The sequence below is a fragment of the Neophocaena asiaeorientalis genome, unplaced genomic scaffold (assembly GCF_003031525.2).
Source record: "Neophocaena asiaeorientalis asiaeorientalis breed wild unplaced genomic scaffold, Neophocaena_asiaeorientalis_V1.1 scaffold524, whole genome shotgun sequence".
NCBI lineage: Eukaryota > Metazoa > Chordata > Mammalia > Artiodactyla > Phocoenidae > Neophocaena > Neophocaena asiaeorientalis.
The window spans coordinates 2209793-2233087 of record NW_020172144.1 but is presented as its reverse complement, the minus strand read 5'-3'; the positions used below and the strand labels follow the sequence as shown (position 1 = coordinate 2233087).

The window sequence follows — 23295 nt, the reverse complement described above, 5'->3', positions numbered from 1 at the left end:
GTAAATGATGCAACAAACAAGGGATTAATTTCCAAAATATACAAATAGTTCATACAGGTCAATATCAAAAAACAACCTAATCAAAAAATGGGCAAAAGACCTAAAGAGACATTTCTCCAAAGAAAACATACACATGGCCAACAGGCACATGAAAAGATGCTCAACATCACCCTACAATGAGGTATCACCTCACATCAGTCAGAATAGCCATCATCAGAAGGTCTACATAAATAAATGGTGGAGAGTGTGTGGAGAGAAGGGAACCCTGCTATACTACTGATAGGAATATAAATGGGTGCAGCCACTATGAAGAAAAGCATACAGTTTCCTTAAAAAACTAAAAATAGAGTTACCATATGATCCAGCAATTCCACTCCTGGGCATATATCCAGAGAAGAGGAAAACTCCTATTTCAAAAAGATACATGCACCCCAATATTCACAGCAGCACTATTTATAATAGCCAAGGCATGGAAGCAACCTAAATGTCCACTGACAGAGGAATGAAATGCATACAGAAGATATGATATATATATATATATGTGTGTGTGTGTGTGTATATACATATGTATATATATATAACGGGATATTACTCAGCCATAAAAAAGAACGAAATAATGCCATTTGCAACAACATGGATGGACCTAGAGATTACCATACTAAGTGAAGTAAGTCACACAGAAAATACAAAAGTCATGATATCACCTATATGTGGAATCTAAAAAAAATGATACAAATGAACTTATTTACAAAACAGAAACAGACTCACAGGCACTGAAAACAAACTTATGGTTACCAAAGGGGGAAGCGGGGGAGGTATAAATTTGGAGTATGGCATTAACAGATACATGTTACTATATACAAAATAGGTAAACAAGGGCCTACTGTATAGCACTATATTCAATACCTTGTAATACCCTATAATGGAAAAGAATCTGAAAAAGAATTGATATATATGTATAACTGAATCACTTTGTTGTACACCTAAAACTATCACAACAATGTAAATCACCTACTTAAATAAAAAAAAAAGCTGGAGAAGATACATGCAGTATGGTATCATTTATACAAAGTTTGAAAACATACTAGTTCTATTATTAATATATGCATATATACATAAGAAAATATTTTAAATATAAATGCGTGAGAATGGCAAACACAGAACTAGGTATACCTCTGGATAAGCAGGGTAAAAGGAGATGGAGTAATATGAGAGGGATGCATAAACTTCAAGTGCATCTGTAATGCTCAATTAATTTAAAAAAAGGATCTGATACTAAAATATTATAAAGCTACAAGACGGGTACATGAGTGCTCATCTTATTATTCTCTATAGTTTTTTGTTTGCTTGAATATTCCAAAACAGAATGCTTTTAATCAAAATATAATGGCAGATAACAAACTTAAGCAATATTTGCAGAAAAGATCAAAAGAGCGTTTATACAAATTGATAAGACAACCCAGCATTACATTCAGTGAATACAACCTGTAAGAGACAAAGTTTTTTTCTCTGTAAGAGACAAATGGCATGCAAGAAAAATTAACAAAATTCGAAACTGTAAATACATAGCACAGAAGTACATAGCAAAACGTACAAGCTCAAGCTCATTAATAACACTTCATTCAAAATATATCCATTGAGTGACTAAAGATCCAGACGCTATTCCAGGCTCTGGGAATACAGCAGTGAATGACATAACTCTCATAGATGAAGTTCATATTCTCGAAGGTGGAGGCAGTCAATAAAAACATAAACAAACAAAAAGTCACGTACTGGTAAATGCTTTAAAAATATTAGAACAGGTGATGTGGTAGAGATGAGGGAGGAAGAAAAGGATACTCTAGGTGTTCAAAGACTCTAGAAGAAGTACACTTGTCCTGAGAAGTAAATAATAAAAAATCCTTCGAAAAGTTAAGGAAAGCCTCCTCAGGCTCAGCCTGTAGCGGGGCTGCGCTGTGGCCGCCTTCTTGCTGGGTACCTTGTTCTCCCTGATCTGCTGGAGCCCGTGAGCTCTGCCGCCCAACTTCACCGCCGCCTAGAGATGGCTGGCTGTTTCTGCCCACCTCAGGGCACAGGGGGCACCTTCAAGATGCCGGCGGAATAGGACGTGGAGATCACCATCCTCCCCACAAATACATCAAAACTACACCTACATGTGGAACAACTCCTACAGAACATCTACTGAACGCTGACAGAAGACCTCAGACTTCCTAAAAGGCAAGAAACGCCCCACGTACCTGGCCGAGTGGCTGACAGGGTCTTGGTGCTCCGGCAGGGTCTCAGGCCTGTGCCTCTGAGGTGGCAGAGCCAACTTCAGGACACTGGTCCACCAGAGACCTCCCAGCCTTACATAGTATCAAACGGTGAAAGCTCTCCCAGAGATCTCCATCTCAATGCTAAGACCCAGCTCCACTCAACAACCAGCAAACTACAGTACTGGACACCCCATGCCAAATAACTACCAAGAAAGGAACACAACCACACCCATTAGCAGAGAGGCTGCCTAAAACCATAAGGTCAAACACACCCTGAAAAACACCACTGGACATGGTCCTCCCCACCAGAAAGACAAGATCAAGCCTCATCCACCAGAACACAGGCACCAGTCCCCACCACCAGGAAGCCTACACAACCCACTGAATCAAACATAGCCACTGGGGGCAGACACCAAAAACAGCAGGAACTATGAACCTGCAGCCTGCAAAAAGGAGACCCCAAACACACTAAGCTAAGAAAAATGAGAAGACAGAGGAATATAGAGCAGAAGGAGCAAGGTAAAAACCCACCAGACCAAACAAATGAAGAGGAAATAGGCAGTCTACCTGAAAGAGAATTCAGAGCAATGTTACTAAAGCTGATACAAAATCTTGGCAACAGAATGGAGAAAATACACGATATGTTTAACAAGGACCTGGAAGAACTAAAGAGCAAACAAACAATGATGAACAACACAATAAATGAAATTAAAAATTCTCTAGAAGGAATCAATAACAGAATAACTGAGGCAGAAGAACGGATAAGTGACCTGGAAGATAAAATAGTGGAAAAAACTGCCACAGAGAAAAATAAAGAAAAAAGAATGAAAAGAATTGAGGACAATTTCAGAGACTTCTGGGACAACATGAAATGCACCAACATTTGAATTACAGGGGTCCTAGAGGAAGAAGAGAAAACAAAGGGACTAAGAAAATACCTGAAGAGATTAATAGGTGAAAACTTCCCTAATATGGGAAAAGAAATAGTCCAGGAAGCACAGAGAGTCCCATTGAGGATAAATCCAAGGAGAAACATGCCAAGACACATCTTAATCAAACTATGAAAAATTAAATACAAGTAACAAACATTAAAAGCAGCAAGGGAAAAAAAACAAATAACATACAAGGGAATCTCCATAAGGTTAACAGCTGATCTTTCAGCAAAAATTCTGCAAGACAGAAGGAAGTGGCAGGACATATTTAAAGTGACAAAAGGGAAAAACCCACAACCAAGATTACTCTACCCAGCAAGGATCTCATTCAGATTCAACAGAGAAATTAAAACCTTTACAGACAAGCAAAAGCTATAAGAATTCAGCACCACCAAACCAGCTCTACAACAAATGCTAAAGGAACTTCTCTAGGCAGGAAACACAAGAGAGGGAAAAGATTTAAAATAACAAACCCAAAATAATTAAGAAAATGGTAGTAGGTACATACATATCGATAACTACCTTAAATGTAAATGGATTAAATGCTCCCACCAAAAGACATAGACTGGCTGATGGATACAAAAACAAGACCCCTATATACGATGCCTACAAGAGACCCACTTCAGACCTAGGGACACGTACAAACTGAAAGTGAGGGGATGGAAAAATATATTCCTTGTAAATGGAAATCAAAAGAAAGCTGGAGTAGCACTTCTCATATCAGACAATATAGACTTTAAAATAAAGACTATTACAAGAGACAAAGAAGGACACTACATAATGATCAAGGGATCAATCCAAGGAGAAGATATAACAATTGTAAATATTTATGCACCCAATAGAGGAGCACTTCAATACATAAGGCAAATGCTAACAGCCATAAAAGGGGAAATCGACAGTAACACAATCACAGTATAGGGGACTTTAATACCCCACTTTCACCAATGGACAGATCATCCAAAATGCAAATAAATAAGGAAACACAAGCTTTAAATGATACATTAAACAAGATGGACTTAATTGATATTTATAGGACATTCCATGCAAAAACAACAGAATACACTTTCTTCTCAAGTGCTCATCGAGCATTCTCCAGGATAGATCATATCTTGGGTCACAAACCAAGTCTTTGTGAACTGAAATCGTATCAAGTATCTTTTCCGACCACAACACTATGAGAGTAGATATCAATTACAGGAAAAAATCTGTAAAAAATACAAACACATGGAGGCTAAACAATACACTACTACATAACCTAGAGATCACTGAAAAAATCGAAGAGGAAATCAAAAAACACCTAGAAACAAATGACAATGAAAACACGACAACCCAAAACCTATGGGATGCAGCAAAAGCAGTTCTAAGAGGGAAATTTACAGCAATACAATCCTACCTCAACAAACAAGAAACATCTCAAAAAACCTAACCTAACACCTAAAGCAATTAGAGAAAGAAGAACAAAAAAACCCTAAAGTTAGCAGAAGGAAAGAAATCATAAAGATCAGATCAGAAATAAATGAAAAAGAAATGAAGTTAACAACAGCAAAGATCAATAACACTAAAAGCTGTTTCTTTGAGAGGATAAACAAAATTGATAAAACATTAGCGAGACTCATCAAGGAAAAAAGGGAGAAGACTCAAATCAACAGAATTAGAAATGAAAAAGGAGAAGTAACAACTGACAATGCAGAAATACAAAGGATCATGAGAGATTACTACAAGCAACTCTATGCCAATAAAATGGACAACCTGGAAGAAATGGACAAATTCTTAGAAAAGCACAACCCTCTGAGACTGAACCAGGAAGAAAGAGAAAATATAAACAGACTAATCACAAGCACTGAAACTGAAATGTGATCAAAAATCTTCAAACAAACAAAAGCCCTGGACCAGATGGCTTCACAGGCGAATTCTATCAAACATTTAGAGAAGAGCTAACACCTATCCTTCTCAAACTCTTCCAAAATATAGCAGTGAGGAATACTCCCAGACTCATTCTATGAGGCCACCATCACCCTGATACCAAAACCAGACAAAGATGCCACAAAAAAAGAAAACTACAGGCCAACATCACTGATGAACATAGATCCAAAAATCCTCAACAAAATACTAGCAAACAGAATCCAACAGCACATAAAAGGATCATACACCATGATCAAGTGGGGTTTATCCCAGGGATGCAAGGATTCTTCAATATACGCAAATCAATGTGATACACCATATTAACAGATTGAAGGAGAAAAACCATATGATCATCTCAATAGACGCAGAAAAAGATTTCGAGAGAATTCAACACGCATTTATGATTCAAACCTATGTACCACAATGTTCACTGAAGCTCTATTTACAATAGCCAGCACATGGAAGCAACCTAACTGTTCATTGATAGATGAATGGATAAAGAAGATGTGGAATATATATATAATGGAATATTACTCAGCCATAAATAGAAACAAAATTGAGTTATCTGTAATGAAGTGGATGGACCTAGAGACTGTCATACAGAGTGAAGTAAGTCAGAAGGAGAAAAACATATACTGTATGCTAACACATATATATGGAATCTAAAAAAAAAAAAAGGTTATGAAGAACCTAGGGGCAGGACAGGAATAAACACGCAGACGTAGAGAATGGACTTGAGGACACTGGGAGGGGGAAGGGTAAGCTGGGACAAAGTAAGAGAGTGGCACGTACGTATATACACTACCAAATGGAAAATAGATAGCTAGTGGGAAGCAGCTGCATAGCACAGGGATATCAGCTGGGTGCTTTGTATCCACCTAGTGGGGTGGGATAGGGAGGGTGGGAAGGAGATGCAAGAGGGAGGAGATATGGTAATATATGTATATGTATGGCTGATTCACTTTGTTATAGAGCAGAAACTAACACACCATTGTAAAGCAATTATACTCCAATAAAGATGTTTAAAAAAGTAAATAAATAAATCTTCCACATAAAAAAAAAGGTAAGGAAAAAGTGGAATACCCAAGTGCCTAAGGCCTGACATGAGAGCAAACATAATCCATTTGAGGGACAAACAGATGAATATGTCTGGACTGCAATGAATGAGGGGATGAGTATATGAGATGAGGTTAAAGAGGCAGACGAGGAAATCCAGGGTAGATCTAGGTTTTAATGGACATTGAAGTTTATAAATTGGGGGAAGAGAATACAAAACTATAAAAACAAAATTAAGTCCTAAATTGAGTATTTCTTCAGAATGAGAAAGAAAACTACATTAAATTACAAAATTTTAATAGTTCTCAAGCACATCAAACAATCCTAACATAATATTTTAAATAATTAACTCCCTGGCACACCTTCATAATAATTTTTCCTACATATCTTGGCTGTATTGCACTTGACTGTCTCTTCATGACAATGATTTTGTAATATCATTTTCTATAGAGTCATCAGAGAGAACAGTTCAGTCTTTCACCTAGAATAGAGGGTGAAAATTTATTTTTTATAATTGATAGTTTAGAAAAGTTTCTTTCAGCTTCACAACTGCCTGTTGATGACGCTCACTCTGTCCCAGCTTAAATACTTCAAATTATTGAATTTGTGAAAACCTCTTCTACATTTCTTTCATGAGTTCTAAGATTAGAAGAATGTTTAACAAACTTTAAAATGGACATCTTGGTTTCTCCTTCATTACCCACATTCTTCCAGTCCTGACTGGGTGTCACGGTACAATTTCATATCACTATTCAGCCTCTGGCCTTGTACCTTCATGTGAGGATCCCAGCTGGTAAGCATTCTTAAACTGGGTCAACCCGCAATAACTAAACTATATGTGAAAGGTACTGCAAATCACATAAATGTACCAACACATCTCTCCTTAGGATTCCAAAACTCTCTATGTCCACTCCAACATAACCTGCAAGGATGCAGAGTGTGACAGGGAGGAAGTCAAAGTATAAAACTATGGTGGCCTTAACCAATTTAGGTCCCGTCCAGGAAACAGCCTGCACAAGCAAGAGACCTCAAGCTTTAATTAGCTTCATGGTAACTCTACCTCTGTCCAGATCATTCTGAGCCTTAAAGATTATTGATAGCAGTTTGGTTGTTTTTTCTTCTGTAAGAGACAAGAAACCGGTAGAACTTTCACCAAGAGATTTGAATTATGTTTAAACAAGTACACACTGAGAAATGTACTGACCTAAGGCTATCCTCTAACCCTGCTCAAAAAGGGGTACTCAAGCACGAAGTAGACCAAAATTATCCTTTCATATTCTGAAAATTTGTGTTTCCTCTTTCTCCCCATCTCTGGATTTGAAATCCCAGGATATACAAATCCAGTCATCCCACTATTTCCCCTACAATAACCTCTGCTTGAAAAGAAACTAATTTCTCAACTTACAAGTTTATAATTAAAGAGTATAATAGGGCTTCCCTGGTGACGCAGTGGTTGGGGGTCCGCCTGCCGATGCATGGGGCACAGCTTCGTGCCCCGGTCCGGGAGGATCCCGCATGCTGCGGAGCGGCTGGGCCCGTGGGCCATGGCCGCTGGGCCTGCGCGTCCAGGGCCTGTGCTCCGCGGCGGAGAGGCCGCGGCAGTGGGAGGCCCATGTACCGCAAAAAAAGAAAGGAAAAAAAAAAGAAAAGAATATAATAGCTATATGAATGTAATTTTAGAAAGCAAAATACTCAGTTACTGAATATTCTCTCTCCTACAGCTGTTTTGGGAATAGAGGCACTTTCCCAGCTGTGTAGCCTCAATTCTGACAGCCTGGCCTCTCCATCAATCAACTCCAGGAGACCTCCTTTCTGCTTAAATTAGCAAAATTTAACTAGTAACTTAGTTTTTACAAACAATTAATAATTCTGTATTTAACAGATAAGTATTCAATAAGCAAATAAGAGCAAACCAGTCAATCATGAACCCTGAAGTTATTAAAAGCATTGGGGGTAGAGTTGTCAAAAATGATTAGATGCTATTGAACCAGAAATGCTGGAGGGTGACAGCATTCCTCAGCCCTTGAAACTCACCCATAGTCTCCTGTTCTGCCCTTTGATCCAGGCTTTGGAGAACAGTTTCATGAGAGTAGTACAGCAACTTTTCACCACACAAAATACTCCTGCTACTGAAATGCAAAAGAAACAGAAGCTGCAAAGAAAAGGAAATTAAGGAATGTAAAAAGGGGGAGGGGGCACATAGGAACTGATTTGAGAACAAAGTGTAATATAACACATACAGAAGAGCATAATTCAGACAGATATATAAATTTAGGAGTGGGAGACAGAATAAAAGCAGTGTTGGATTAGCACTGGGAAACATCACACACAGATTCCATCACCTGCCAAATAGTTACTGATCATTTACTTCATGTGTATCTAAGCTAGATGACAGCAGTGGGAATGGAAAAAACACTGATGAACATTACGGAAAAATTAGGCAGTATTTGGTTATAGGCATTGGGGTTATGGTTGGATAAGACAAAGGAAAAGGTCAATAATAACTGTGGTCTCATGTCTAAGTGCTAGAAAAGCGGTAAAACAGTATAATCAAATAGAAAAGCTGGGAGGTATAACTACTTTGGAAGAAATGGTTAGTCTGCTTTCAGACAGGCTGAATTTGAGATAACAGGTAGCATTTTTCATATTAATTACTAATTCCCATTTCCTCTTAACTAATTCAATCAAAACAATCAAGCCCTTCATCCAACTATAAATGATTAAGATGCATAAATAGAGAATCTGCAGCAAATGCTAGACTTCTGAGACGTATTCAAAGGCATGGGCTAGATAAGAATATTACATGAGTCCACTGTTTCACAAAAGGTGTCCCATGACACATTAATCATCCTCTTTCTGAACATGCTACTGCCACTATCTCTCACATCCTCCCATCCCCTCAGATCCCACCTGAGAAGTTTCATGAGAAAAAAAATTGTGTCACAAGGAATTTTTTGAGACTCTCACAAACTATAATTACTTTTTGGAATTCTACAATGTACACTTTTGAGAACCCTACTAAGGAAACCTTCTATTTTGTTTAGTCCAGGTATTTCCCAAACTTATTCAAAAGCAGAAATCTATTTTTGAGGAATACCTACCCATAATGACTTTGGGAAATGGTACACAGATAGTAAGCTACTTGAGGGCAGAGAATTTCTTATTAATCTTTGCCTATTCACCGTACCTAACTTGATATGAAACACACGGGAAACAATGTGTGCTGAAACAAACAACTACTTATAGGGTTTATGTAAAAGCCACATACTTTGGTCCTTTTCTAAAATCTGTTCCAAAATACTAAGGATCATCCTAGGTTTTTTATAAAAGTTCTTCATATACTTCATAAAATCTCTACCATAAATTAATCATATGAGTATATTATCCCAATACCACTGGATATAAGCATACTTTTTTTTGCTTCCAAAATTAAGTCCACCCTCAACACACCTGAAGACACCTCTGACGCATCACAATAAATAACTCAAAATAGAGTATTAAGTAAAATGGCTTCATAAAAACTGTGAAGTAATATGTAACAGCAAACTACTATTCCACATACTCATTAAAGTATGAGAACTGGATGAAAAACATACGCTTTATGTTAATGACAAGAATTAAAAGAAGAAAAAGAAGTAGTGAAGAAATCTTTTTCCCTTACCTCCTAATCAATTCAGGTAAATCTAAATAGTCACTTATTCCAGTCTCCTTCCCACAATAAGGAGAAGAGGAAGAAAAACATTCTGCCACTGGGTGGGGGAAAGAACAAAGTGTGCCCCTCCAGCCTTCATTCAGTAGCTCAGGGCCAAATGAATCAACATGTTTATCTACTAATACAGCTGAGCTCACTTTACAGTATTATGCACTTGAAAGGAAATGAACTTTTTAAAAATGAAACTAGTACAAATGAGAAAGTTTTGTTTTTTGTTTCTACAAATTTAGTTAAGCTCTTTGTTTATAAAGACCAAAATTACAGAATAAATCTTTCATTGTGTCAAAATGTTTACTCCAAACTGAAGAAGATTTGAGGAAACTCAGGCTCTAAAACATTTGATCTAAGGGTCAAGGACAGTCTGACTTCTTAGTTCTGCCAGCAGTTTTTAAAACTTGCTTCCTGTACTAGGGAATGTTCACTGTTCTTGCACAAACAATAATAAAAGTCATTTATACAACCACCTTGGTTATTTTTTCCTTTCATTTTAGATTCACTGTTTTATAAGAGCAAAGGCTACAGTTAATTCTAGTAAGTATTTTGAGTTTTTATTTACCACTATATTTCTATTTATTTAATATTTCTTGGGAAACAATATGAATTTATTAGTTTATTCAAAAATACATCCTGAATGTCAATAATGTGCCAGACATAATAGATGAAGGTCAGCAAAAGAAATGTGGTTACTGCTCTCCAAGAGCTTTCAATCCAGCTGGGAAAAAAGATACTATAAAATCAGATATATATATATAAATATATATATATATACATACCCATACACACAAATATAAAATGCAGACTATGAGAAGAAAAAAACCACCACGGAAACAAATAACATGATCTAGCCTGGGGGTTGCTTTGGTAGTGACAACTGAACTAAAATTAGCATAACAAACATTAAACATGATTTAAAACAAACACATACACACACATATCCCAAATCATGCTAGGAATAAAAATGTCCACGACTGTCGGGCGGAAAGGGTTTATAGGGGCAATGGTATCATCTATATGACATCGAAAAAAATAACAGTGATAGCTTCATGTGAACAGCACTAACAGATCACTTATCTCTGTAGGAAGAAAAACAATGGCTAGTCCTGGTATATTTCCAGTCAAAAATAGGTTTTATAGCCAGAACTATTTTCCAATGAAAAAGCCAAACATCAGCTATTAATCTAGTTATTATAATCTCCAATAATCTCAAGTCTTCCAAACAATTATATTGAGTTCGTAACAATACATGTATCCCAAGCCTTAACACCTCACAAAACCCAGGTCGCAAAAAGACAACTTCAGCTTCACAGATCACAGGATCATATGATATTAGAGCAGAAACAAATTTCTAGATGTTACCTTACGATAAAACACTTTCACTTTTCAAATCAAACATGAGACCTAAAGTGGGGAAGTAACATATACAACCATCATTCATCTAGTTAGTAAGGAAGCTGACTAGACCCTGGATCTCCTGAGTCCGAGTCCTATGCTCTTTCTACGGCATTACAACAGCAAGTATATCAAATGACAAGGAACACACGTGTTGCAAATAAATAAGGAAAAGTTTAAAAACACAGGAATTCCATTTCAAAAATGTTACATACCTTCAATTGACACGCAGTTCCCTTAAGTCCCTCTTAATGTTCCCTCTTACTACATACCTCAAGGGTAAAAGTGAAGGAAACTACAAACATTTACTGACCCGATAGGGTCCAGGAGCTAGGTTGAGTGATTTTATCTATTTTAATTTCACTTAAATCATTACAACTACCCTCTGAGTAGGATATTATTAATCTCATTTTACTGATTTAATTTAATTTAGATTCAGAAACACTAAATAACTTACTCAAGGTTACACAGCATAAAAATGGCAGAGGCAGGATTTGAATTCAAATCTGTATGACTCTAAATCCACGTAGCCACTTTACCACAAAAAAGTAATTTTTCACAGGAAAATATTATACAAAACAGTTCAGTCTCCCGGAGCACTCACCAATGTCCATTTAACTACTGAAGAAAAGTTTTTTAAGTTTGGTCTGGGAATCTCATAACCATTTACTACATTATTTTACAAGGAAGAACCAAGTTTTAAACAACTACTTTACGAGCAAAATTTAGAACACATTCTTAGATTGAATATTGTTTGTATTTTCTTTTCAGCATCCTTTTCAATACCACTGTCACTGCCACCCAGAAAAGCATCAGCTATCCATTCCTATGAAATGTTGGTTCACGAATAGGGAGAAGGGTACAACGCATGACCACTTAAGAGAACCACATGAAAACAAAAACTACATTTTAATAATTCTGATTTCTCCACTGGTGGATAACCCATTAACAGCTCCAATCAGGAGAGAGTATACTACTCAAAAAATAAGAACTAGTAGTGCAAATAAAGCAAAGCACATCATAATTGAAAAAAGACCGACTTCTGATGGCACAACTACCCATATCACAGAACTAAGTTTCTGCTTTCCCAGCTCTGCAAAATCTACATCAGGTACTCAGCTTCTGATAGTTGATATCTTCTTTCTGCTGTCATCTCTCATCCAGTTCTCTTTACCCTCATGGATTTATGCTTTAGTTTTCTCTATCATTTTAGTAGGGAGAGAAACAGGTGTCTTCTCTGATAATAATATTAGAGGATTTTTTTTTAGGTTTTTTTTTGATCCCTATGGTGTCTGTTTTCTTCCAATACTCCAAGTATCACTCCCCTCCTCCACCTCTTTATTTCTGTTTGCTTATTTTGACCTCTCTTTTTTTATGGAGGCTTTCCTCAAATGTCTGATGGTCCTGGATTCTTAGTTCATAGTTAAGAATGACGTTCTGAAAAGAATTTACTGAAAGATCTGTGTGGGGGAATAGGCTTGTCAACAGGTGTAATTCACTCTGGGGGCTCTTGTGGCGAGCCTACCAGTACCTTAAGATAGTTCAGTTTTCTGCAGGAGATGAGCTGGATAAACTGTGAAGTTCTGGAAGGAGAAAAGAGGAAGCAAGCTAGAAGTTCCAGAGTTTGGATGTACATTTCCCTTAATCTTCCTGTTTTAAATAATCAGCCATCCACTGCCCCTGGTTTCAAAATGCAGGCACTTCTTCAATTTTATAAAGAATAAACCTTGGTCTACTGAGGCCAGGATTGGTGGTGGAGGTAGTCACCTACCTATAAGGATACACAGAAAGAACCTATAAACATACCTATTTTCTGACCAATCTCCGTTTTCAGCTCCACTTCTGACCTCAACATTACTTAGTATCTGGTGCCTCCCAATGCTGAGCCTCTTGGGAGCTTCAGAAAGACACAATACAGATAACCCTTGAATACATGAGCTTAACTGCACGAATCCACTTATACACAGATTTTTTTCACTACATAAGTACTATAGTGCAACATGATCTGTAGCTGGTTGAATCTGTGGATACAGAACTCCAGATATGGAGCGCTGACTGTGAAGTTATACATGGAGTTGCAACTGCATGGGGGTCCCCTGTGTTGTTCAAGGGTCACCTGTATTACACCTCTTACAGGTATTGTGCACTTACAGGCATTGTAACTTTTTCTTTCTGCTAATCAGTTACTGCCTGTAAATCTGCTTTCTGATTTCAAAAAATCAGCTATTTCTGACTCCTGCTGTATCTCATTCAGCAGGAAATGGAGAGTTACCGTCTAAAGCAGCAGTCCCCAACCTTTTCAGCACCAGGGACTGGTTTCGTGGAAGACAACTTTTCCACGGACCGGGGTTGTGGGGTTGGGGTGGAGGCGGGGGAGTCAAGCGCATTACATTTATCGTGCACTCTATTTCTATTATTAATGCATTGTAACGTATAATGAAATAATTATACAACTCACAATAATGCAGAATCAGTGGGAGCCCTGAGCTTGTTTTCATCTGCCACTCACTGATACGTATTTTGTTTTGTTTTTGTTTTTTTAATTAATTTATTTATTTATCTTTGGCTGTGTTGGGTCTTCATTGCTGCGCACAGGAATCCTCTAGTTGCAGCGAGCGGGGGCTACTCTTCGTGGCGGTGCGCGGGCTTCTCATTGTAGTGGCTTCTCTTGTTGCGGAGCATGGGCTCTAGGCACACGGGCTTCAGTAGTTGTGGCACGCAGGCTCAGTAGTTGTGGCTCATGGGCTCTAGAGTGCAGGCTCAGTAGTTGTGGCTCACGGGCTTAGTTGCTCTGTGGCATGTGGGATCTTCCCGGACCAGGGCTCAAACCCATGTCCCCTGCACTGGCAGGCGATTCTTAACCACTGCACCACCAGGGAAGTCCCACAGATAGGGTTTTGACATGAGTCTGCAAGCAACTGATTTATTATGGTCTCTGTGCAGTCAAACCTCTCTGCTAATGATAATCTGTATTTGCAGCCGCTCCCCAGTGCTGGCATCACCGCCTCAGCTCCACCTCAGATCATCAGGCATTAGATTCTCATAAGAAGCGCGCAACCTAGATCCCTCACATGCGCAGTTCACAATAGGGTTCGTGCTCCTATGAGAATCTAATGCCGCTGCTGAACTGACAGGAGGCGGCGCTCAGGCGGTAATGCGAGCGATGGGAAGAGGCTGTAGATACAGATGAAGCTTTGCTCGCTAGCCCACTGCTCACCTCCTGCTGTGTGGCCCTGTTCCTACCAGGCCACAACCAATACCGGTCTGTGGCCCGGGGGTTGGGGACCCCTGGTTTAAAGAGTATAGTCATCCCTCGGTATCCACAGGGTTCCAGGACCCTCACAGATACCAAAATCTGTGGATGCTCAAGTCCCTTATATAAAATGACATAGTATTTGCATACAACCTATGTATACCCTCCCATATACTTTAAATCATCTGTAGATTACTTATAATATCTGAAATGATACATAAGCTATGTAAATAGCTGCCAGCACAAAACAAATTCAAGCTTTGCTTTTAGAAACTTTCTGGAATTTTTTTTTTTTCCAAAATATTTTCAATCTGTGATTGGCTGAATCCACAGATGCAGAACCTTTGGACATGGAAGGAGCCAAGTGTACAAAGTTTCAGTTTTGCAAGATAAAAATAGTTCTGGAGATGGATGGTGGTGACAGCTGTACAGCAATGTGAATATACTTAATGCCACTGTATATGCTTAAAAATGGTTAAAATGGTCAATTCTGTGTTATGTAGATTTTACCACAATTTTAAAATATAATTTTTAAAAAGCAAGGTTTAAAAAAAACTTACTTCCTGAAAGTCTCCTCCCAAGATCACCGTCTGCAAAGTTCTCTCTCTCTCCCCCACCAGGGTAACTCTAGTTTTCATAGTACATACCATGGTTTACTTTCTTTGTAGCACTTATGGCTGTATGAAATTATCCTGTTTTTTTAACTACTTATTTATTATCTCTGTCCTTCAATTAGAGAGTAGGCACCTGGGCCACCTTCTGACATCACCTACACATTATGGTAATAAGACAATGGTAGGAAAGCAATCAATAAACATTTGGTAGGGGACTTCCCTGGTGGTCCAGTGGGTAACACTCTGCACTCCCAATGCAGGGGGCCCAGGTTCAATCCCTGGTCAGGGAACTAGATCCCACATGCATGCCGCAACTAAGAAGTCCACATGCCGCACCTAAGATTCCAGCGTAGCCAAAATAATAAATAAATATTTAAATATTAAAAAAAACATTTCATGCATAAATTAATTGGTTTCTGGGTCCTAACCCAGACCCCTTGAATGAGAAACCTGGGATTCTCAGACACTGATTTATAAGCACAGAAAACTTGCTAGTTATGACACAGTAGCACCCCTCCCTCCAGTTAGAACAATTTGACACATCTGACCCTTAAAACAGATACTCTTTTTTCTTACCAATGAAGACCCATTTGCTTTTGTTTGGAGGACTGAACAACAGGGAAGTTACGGATAAAAGGAGTTTCTAATTATTTTCATATAGGAATATCAGACAACATAGTCAGTATAATTCCTTTAATTCTTTTTAAATGATTTTAGCACATATGCCTATTAGAAGAGCTTCCAGATCATAAAGATGTTTACTGATCTATTTTATTATTTAATTCAAACATCTGGGTAGCAAAACAAACAAAAAACCAACCATCTTTTCTATTTGTGTACTTGATATTATCTAACTTCCTACAGGAATGTGTTCTATCATCTTCTCTCTCTTGTCCTTTAATCTCACCTTGCCAGTTCTTAGCTCACTCCTAGACAGCAAATATATTCATCTCATCTCCTCACTATAAAAAATAGTCACTTGATCATACAACAAACTCAAGCTACCATCTTCTCTAATCCCCTTCACCACATCAAGCTTCCTAGAAGACTACTTTCTCATTTCCCATTGATTCCTCAACCTTCAACTCCAAGGCAACTAATAAGGCTGTCAACCCCTTAACACAGCAATTGCCCTCTCAGCAGTGACCAATGAGCTCCCCTCTTTCTGATACTCATCATATTTCCCTATCTGTTTAAGTTCTGCTCCTCCTATCAGATGACTTAAATTCTTTTCATCCTTAAAAAAACCCAGACAGTTCTGGGTGCGAGCCTGGCTCTAACACTTACTACACTTTTCTGAGCTGGTTGACTCAGGGCTGGTCTGTCTCCCTAAGGCATGAGTGCAGGCAATACTTATTCATCTTTATATCCCTGAGCTCAAATGGCACATAGTAGACTCTCAATAAGGTTTGTGGGAGGGCAGGAAGGAAGGACAAAGGGGAGGGGTGGGAAGAGAGAACAAGGGAGAATGAGGGGAAAGATGATACAGGAAAACAGTTATACTTAACCTTTTTATCCCTAAGTACAAAGCAGAAAAATTAACCATAATGGAGCCTCAATGTTTGGTAAATCTAACTGAACGCCTACATACTACCTTATTTAATAGTTTTGTTTTATTCAATTTCATTAAATATTTACATTTAAAATTCTAAGAACTGTACATTTACCTTAAAGGTGTGGTTGTAAAAATCAAACTGTTAACTACAGTTGTAGACAATAATAAATTCATAGTTCTAGAAATTATTAGTCAGTGAAGCAAAAATATACTTTAGCATTCCTTAACTTCCAGATGGAATAAAGGGGGACAGAGCTAGGCTGGAGTCAATATGATATGAGGTAGAAATAGGACAACATTAAAATATGGCAATAAGGTAGGTTAAAAAAAAGCAAGCTCCATAAATTCCCTACCTAAAATTAACTTTTAGATCTATGAAGAAACTGTCATAAATAAGTTGATAGCTTTTTAAAAGCCTTTTCAAAAGTGTGATTTCTGTTACTTAAGGAAAAAGAAGATATCCCTAAATTTAAAAACAAAGTACATGTAAACAAACTGCTTTAAATAAATGCTCTTTCACTATATTTCAAGAGAAAACTGTCTAATACTTCGGGGCACTTATTAAACAGTGAAAAGGAAAATACCTCTTTCTAGTTAAAAAGAGGATGAGGATAATTAGAGGAAATAAATCAATTTCAACAAATTTTAATTCCTACTCTCTGCCATATCTCCAAGTTTCTATTCCCTTTACTTGCTTTTTCTCCAGAGTTCTGTCCTCCCCCTCTTCCCTTAAGCATATTCGCAAAGCGTTCTTGTGTCACAAGACATAATGGCTAGGAGTACACCCTTTAGGACCAGTATGCCTGCATCTGAATCCTGACCCCATGACTTACTAGGTGTGTGATCTTAAGACTTAACCTCTCTGTACCTCAGCTTACTCATTTTTAAAAAAGAAAGATAAAATAGTACCAACCTCACAGGGTTGAATGCTGCCTGGCACATAATAAGTGGTTCAAAAGTGTTAGCTAGAGGGGGACCAAGAAATTTATCATCCAAACCAGGGCACTTCTGAGATTTAAAGAGAAGACTATAAATAATCCCACTGGAGCAACAGGACATAAACCAGAACTGTCCCAGGCAAATCAGGACAGAGTAATCCAATTAGTATAAGATGAACTACAAATGTTGATATGCAACCATTTCTGCCCTACAAATATCACATAGTTAACCTAATATTGTTCACTTCCAGTTAAAGAAACCTACTTATATACCATTATCTCTGAAAGTGGGTTCAGTGGGGGAGAAAAAAAGGGAAAATAGGTCAAAAAGTTTCAGAAACACCAAATTAAACAAAGTTAAACAAGTTTCTTTCCATCTAGCCTACCGAAAAGTCATTGGTATACTAAAGCCTTAATTAATCTTATAGCTTCAATTTTATTTTGCAACTACACAGCTATTATAAAATAAAATTTAAACGAGCCACTGGCTTTTTTTCTTAATATAAAGTATGTTATCTATCTATGTTCACTGCTCTTTTCCTCAGTACCTAGCACATAATGAATATTTGTTGAATGAATACTAAAAAATTTCTCATGAAAAATTATTTCAGGAACTAAAGCAAAATAAGAAAAAAAATAAAACCCTAGTTTGGGATTTTGGATGAGCTTCTTCAGTTTTGTGGGGGTTTTGTTTTTCGATTGAAGGTTCCAGTAGACTCCTTAGATAAACACTGCATTGGAGGACTTCCCTGCGCAGTGGTTAAGGATCCGCCTGCCAATGCAGAGAGGACACGGATTCAAGCCCTGGTCCAGGAAGATCCCACATGCCATGGAGCAGCTAAGCCCATGAGCCACAACTACTGGGCCTGTGCTCTAGAGCCCGTGAGCCACAACTACTGAGCCCACGTGCCACAACTACTGGAGCCTGCATGCCACAACTACTGAAGCCCGTGCGCTCAGAGCCCGTGCTCTGCAACGAGAAGCCATCGCAATGAGAAGCCCACGCACTGCAACGAAGAGTAGGCCCCGCTCGCCGCAACTAGAGAAAGCCCGCACGCAGCAAGGAAGATCCAACGCAGCCAAAAATAAATTAATTTAAAAAAAGGGAAAGAAAGAAACTGCCAAATTGTTAAAAAAAAAAAAAAATTGCATTGGATTTTCCATGACATTTGTTCTCGACTAAATGTGGTTTGCTGATCATGAGGAAACATACTCAGAAGATAAAAATACTTAGAAGATAAAAATAACAGTAGTAGTAGCTAATGTATAAGAAAAATACTATGCTTAAAGGGCTTAAGCCCTTTAATCTTTACAATAATCTTAAGTGATATCTATCTAGCTTGATTTTGGGAATCTTAGTAGATCCCAAGTCCAAAGCTTATTTCCAATGGCCTAGTCAGAATTTTGTTAAGTTTGTATGCCTCATTTTTGCTAGCATAATTTGCCTTTTATCAGGTATATTCCAATACAATCTCCTACTAAGCCTAACTCTTGGTAAGATAGCTAACCATTAAGTGCTCAAATCCTGTTATGAAATGGTCCATATGAGTTCTCTACTACATGGTCTCAAAAGGAAGCATGTCACAGGCATAATGCAGCTGTTATAAATATACATTTATAACTAAACATTTGTAACTTAACAGTAATTTTCCTAGATAGAATTTATCAGAAAAGTTATCATGGAAGAAATGAACATTCATGTAGCAAAAATAATTCCAAATATCAAATTTTGGAGCTTGTAGGGGACTTTACAGAAACTAATAAAAGTAAAAGTTTACTGAGCAGAAATCAAATGCATTTCTATCCTTACACCTCAAATCAGGTGGTATTATTATTATTATTACTATTTCCATTCTTTACATGAGGAGACAAGGTTTAGCTATCTGTCCAAGTTTACACAGCTGGTGAGCAGAGGAGCTGGAATTCAAATCCAAGTCTGTCTAACATGAAAACTAGGATCATTAATTTTCTTTACAGTATATTAAGATTCCTCCTATTTAACATTTTTCTGTAACCCAAATTACTCTATTAAAAATAGCAGAAATTTAGAGCTTCACAAGATCGCTAATCCACCTATCTATTCTTACAGCCCCAGTGGTGTAAGTAGTTTTATGCGTTGTTTACATACAGTTAGTTACTGAAAGAGTTAAGATTAAAACTCAGGACTCCTGCTAGATACACATCCAGGTCTTTTCAGCATCACACAATGTTTGTTTTGCTACTATTGAAGTCAACCCATGAACGACTGCTCCATTTTTGTGAAGGCCTGGAAATACTGTGATATATAGCATAGAAAACACTTTTACTTGTAAAAAAGAAAAGGCTTCTACAGTATCTTTATGAAATCATAAACTTAAAAAGCTGTTAAGACTCACTTATATAAGCAATCAAAGGCTGATTCTTTCCTAAGGAATTTGACACAAGGCATTCATTACACTACTTGGTTTGTTACAAAACAAATAAGTACATACACACACACACATACATACATACAACTAGAAGGAAACGTGCCAAAGTTTTGAGCCACAACCCCTTCAGCTCACAGTTATTGTGACCTCCTTCAAGAAATGATCACATAACCCAGGCTCTATACTAGCAGAGTATACCCCTGGCTACAGTGATAATTAGGGGTGAAAAAATGACACAATCTACTCTGGTATCTGCTATATGGCTGGTGGGAAAAAGCCTATCCTCCTTTCGGATAGTGAGCCATGATGATATTGCCCTGGGGCTTCTAGTAACCACATGCCTACTACAGAGCAGAACCTTGCTTGAAAATGAGAACATCACAGATGGAAAACAGCAGAATGGAGCAGAAGAAAGAACGCCTGACATCATCACCAGGATTCCTGGATTCGGGAATACCTGAAATGAGTCCATCTTGGATTCCCCATTTACATAATCTAATAAATCCATCCCCTCTTTTAATTTTTCCTTCATTGCTTAAGCTTGTGTTGAGTTGTTGTTGCTTAGAATTTGAAAAGTCCTAATTATTCTCATAGAGAAAAGTCCTTAGTTTAAAAAAACGCCGCAAAATTTTAAACATTGGATTAGTAATTTTATCTATATATACTTTTAAATTTATATACTAACAAAATTTTTTAAATTAAACCCAGTAATATTGTGTTCCTAAACAGGGTTTTAAATCTTTACGTATTAACAACAATTGCATTTTTAAATATTAGAGTATTTTGATGTTCAATATTTTCTTTGTATTAAAATGTTTCTAATGGTAGAAAATACCATGTGTCTACCCCTTTGCCCTTTAGCCTTCTGCCATGCCGCTCTCCAACTTTAGATTATGCTGGGTGGGTAATTCCTCTATTAATGCTCCTGGAATACATAAATCAAATAGAAAATTCAAAAACCAAAATGATTTTGCTCTATCCAAACTCACAGAGAATGTAATAGCACCACATGTAAGTTCCTTTTTTACACTTCTCTTCCTTAATAATCCTTCCTTTTCTGTTCTTCCTTCATGATCACGTCCTTCCCTTTGGACCAACTAGAAGCTTGCCTCTCCTCCTTTCCAAGGCTAATCCTTTCTCTTATGTTCTCATCTCTTCCCAACCCTTTGCTCCATCAATTATGCTCTGCCAACTTGTAGTATGTCCTTTCCCACTGGCATGTTCCACTCTGCCATCATACATGTACAAGGCTTTCTCTAACTTTTAAAAGAAATTTCACTTGACCAAACTGTACTCATTCTATTGCTACCCTACTTTTCACTGCCAAAGTTTTCGAACAAATGGTTTAAATCCAGTATTTAAGCATCAATCATTCTCTTTTTCCCCAGAAAAGTGGCTACCAACTCCCTCCCCCAAATCACTGAAACTGAATTCACAAAATTATTTGTCAGATCCAATGGTCTCTTTAAATTTTTTCATTTCCTTTGTACACTCTGTTGTGATATTAACCATCCTCTTGTAAAATTTCTTGTCAACTGGTTCTAATGACATTACTGTTTTAGCTTTCTTCCTTCCTAATAAATAACGCCTTTTGTACTTCCCTAAGGAGGTCACCTTTTCCTCCCCTTCCTCAATTGTTAGTAGAGTTAAGTGTTTCCCGGGTTCATTCTTCAGTCCACTGCTTGCTGTATACTTTTTTGGAAAAATTATACATACCATTAAAATTCAACTGTGTTGTTCTCCTGTATGAGAAAAAATTACACACACGAAAGGCTGAACAACCATTTCTATCATCCCCTCCCCCAAACCAGGACCACTTCTGAATTTCCTGAAATGGCATCACCAGGCTCTAAAACCAAGCCACACACTATCACACCTCTGGGCATTTGGGCCCATCTTCTATTGCCTAGAATACTCTTCCATTCTCAATCTAAAAACTTCCCCTCAGACTCAAATGCCACTTACTCTGTGAAGCCTTTCCTGTCACACACCCACTTTCCAAGCAATGTGAATTCCTAGTTCTCTCTCCTATACAGCCTTGGCACTAAGTAGATACCTTTATTATAGAATTTTTAATGATTTTATATAGTATACATCCCTGTGATAGTACAGTATCATCCTCAATGATAGTGTTTCAGGGCAAGAGACATGTTTTATTCTTTTTGCTTCTTCTTGCTACAACATGGTAGGCACTAGATTATTTATTGGAATATATGTTTCAAAAGCCCAGGTTCAGGGCTTCCCTGGTGGCACAGTGGTTCAGAGTCCGCCTGCCGATGCAGGGGACACGGGTTCGTGCCCCGGTCCGGGAAGATCCCACATGCCGCGGAGCGGCTGGGCCCGTGAGCCATGGCTGCTGAGCCTGCGCGTCCGGAGCCTGTGCTCTGCAACAGGAGAGGCCACAACAGTGAGAGGCCCGCGTACCACAAAAAAAAAAAAAGTCCAGGTTCAGAATGTCAGTGACATCCTAAGACATTTCATATACCTACACTGCTTTCGCACATGTCAAAGTTCAAAGTGACTGTTTCCTGAACACAAAAATCATTTACTGACTATACCAGTGATTCAGCATATATGCTTTCCTGCTGTGAATATTATTCTATTTTTATATGCAGATGTGTCTTACCTTCTCAACTTATCTGGATAAGTGTTTGAGGTCTACAGTTTTTAATGTTAAGTACATTATACTATCTGGTGTGACTCCTTACACTGTAGCTGGTATTCAAAAAGTATCGCACAACTGTTCGATGAGCCTCACTGTTAGAAATTCTAAAAACTATCCAACAGATCTGTTATTAATTTATTGTTTTAAATTAAATCGACGTTTTTCAAAATTCTTCATTAAGAAAAATAAACGTACATGGAACTCAGACAATAAATATATTCAAATCCACAGTCCAAATAACATATTTATTATTAACAAGAAAAAACAACAGTGGATTCTTTCAGTGGTGCTAAGGAATTTTATTTTTTGCAGGGAACTGCAAATATGGATATATTATATGGCCATTACAAAGGAATTTTCCTTTGGAATTCACCATGTAAAAATTGATTCAGGCAGTGGCACCAATGGAAGTTTAAAACCTAAGTGAAAAGTTGTTGGGAATTATGACCCCACAGGTTTGTAAATGGGGAAAAAAACATATCTATAGTGAAGCGATCCAGAAGTCACCTTCTTGATCAACTATACATCATCTACACAGTATTTTCACCAAAAAAGGTTCAACCTGGATGTAATAATAAAGAAAAATTAGACAAATCCAGAATGTGGAATATTCTAC

At 37.7% G+C, this 23295-nt stretch overlaps 1 protein-coding gene across 4 annotated transcripts in view; it reads right to left on the bottom strand.

The window, feature by feature from the left end:
• The window catches only part of AKT3 (AKT serine/threonine kinase 3), a 368454-nt gene that overhangs the window by 323645 nt on the left and 21514 nt on the right, over positions 1-23295 (bottom strand). Inside the window, exon 2 of one of the 4 annotated variants that reach the window (XM_024754282.1) lies at positions 8180-8274. The exons of the other annotated variants lie outside the window; for them this stretch is intronic. Within the exon in view, the coding sequence (XP_024610050.1) occupies positions 8180-8274 (95 nt within the window). The remainder of the gene's footprint in view (positions 1-8179; positions 8275-23295) is intronic. 4 annotated transcript variants of the gene reach the window in all.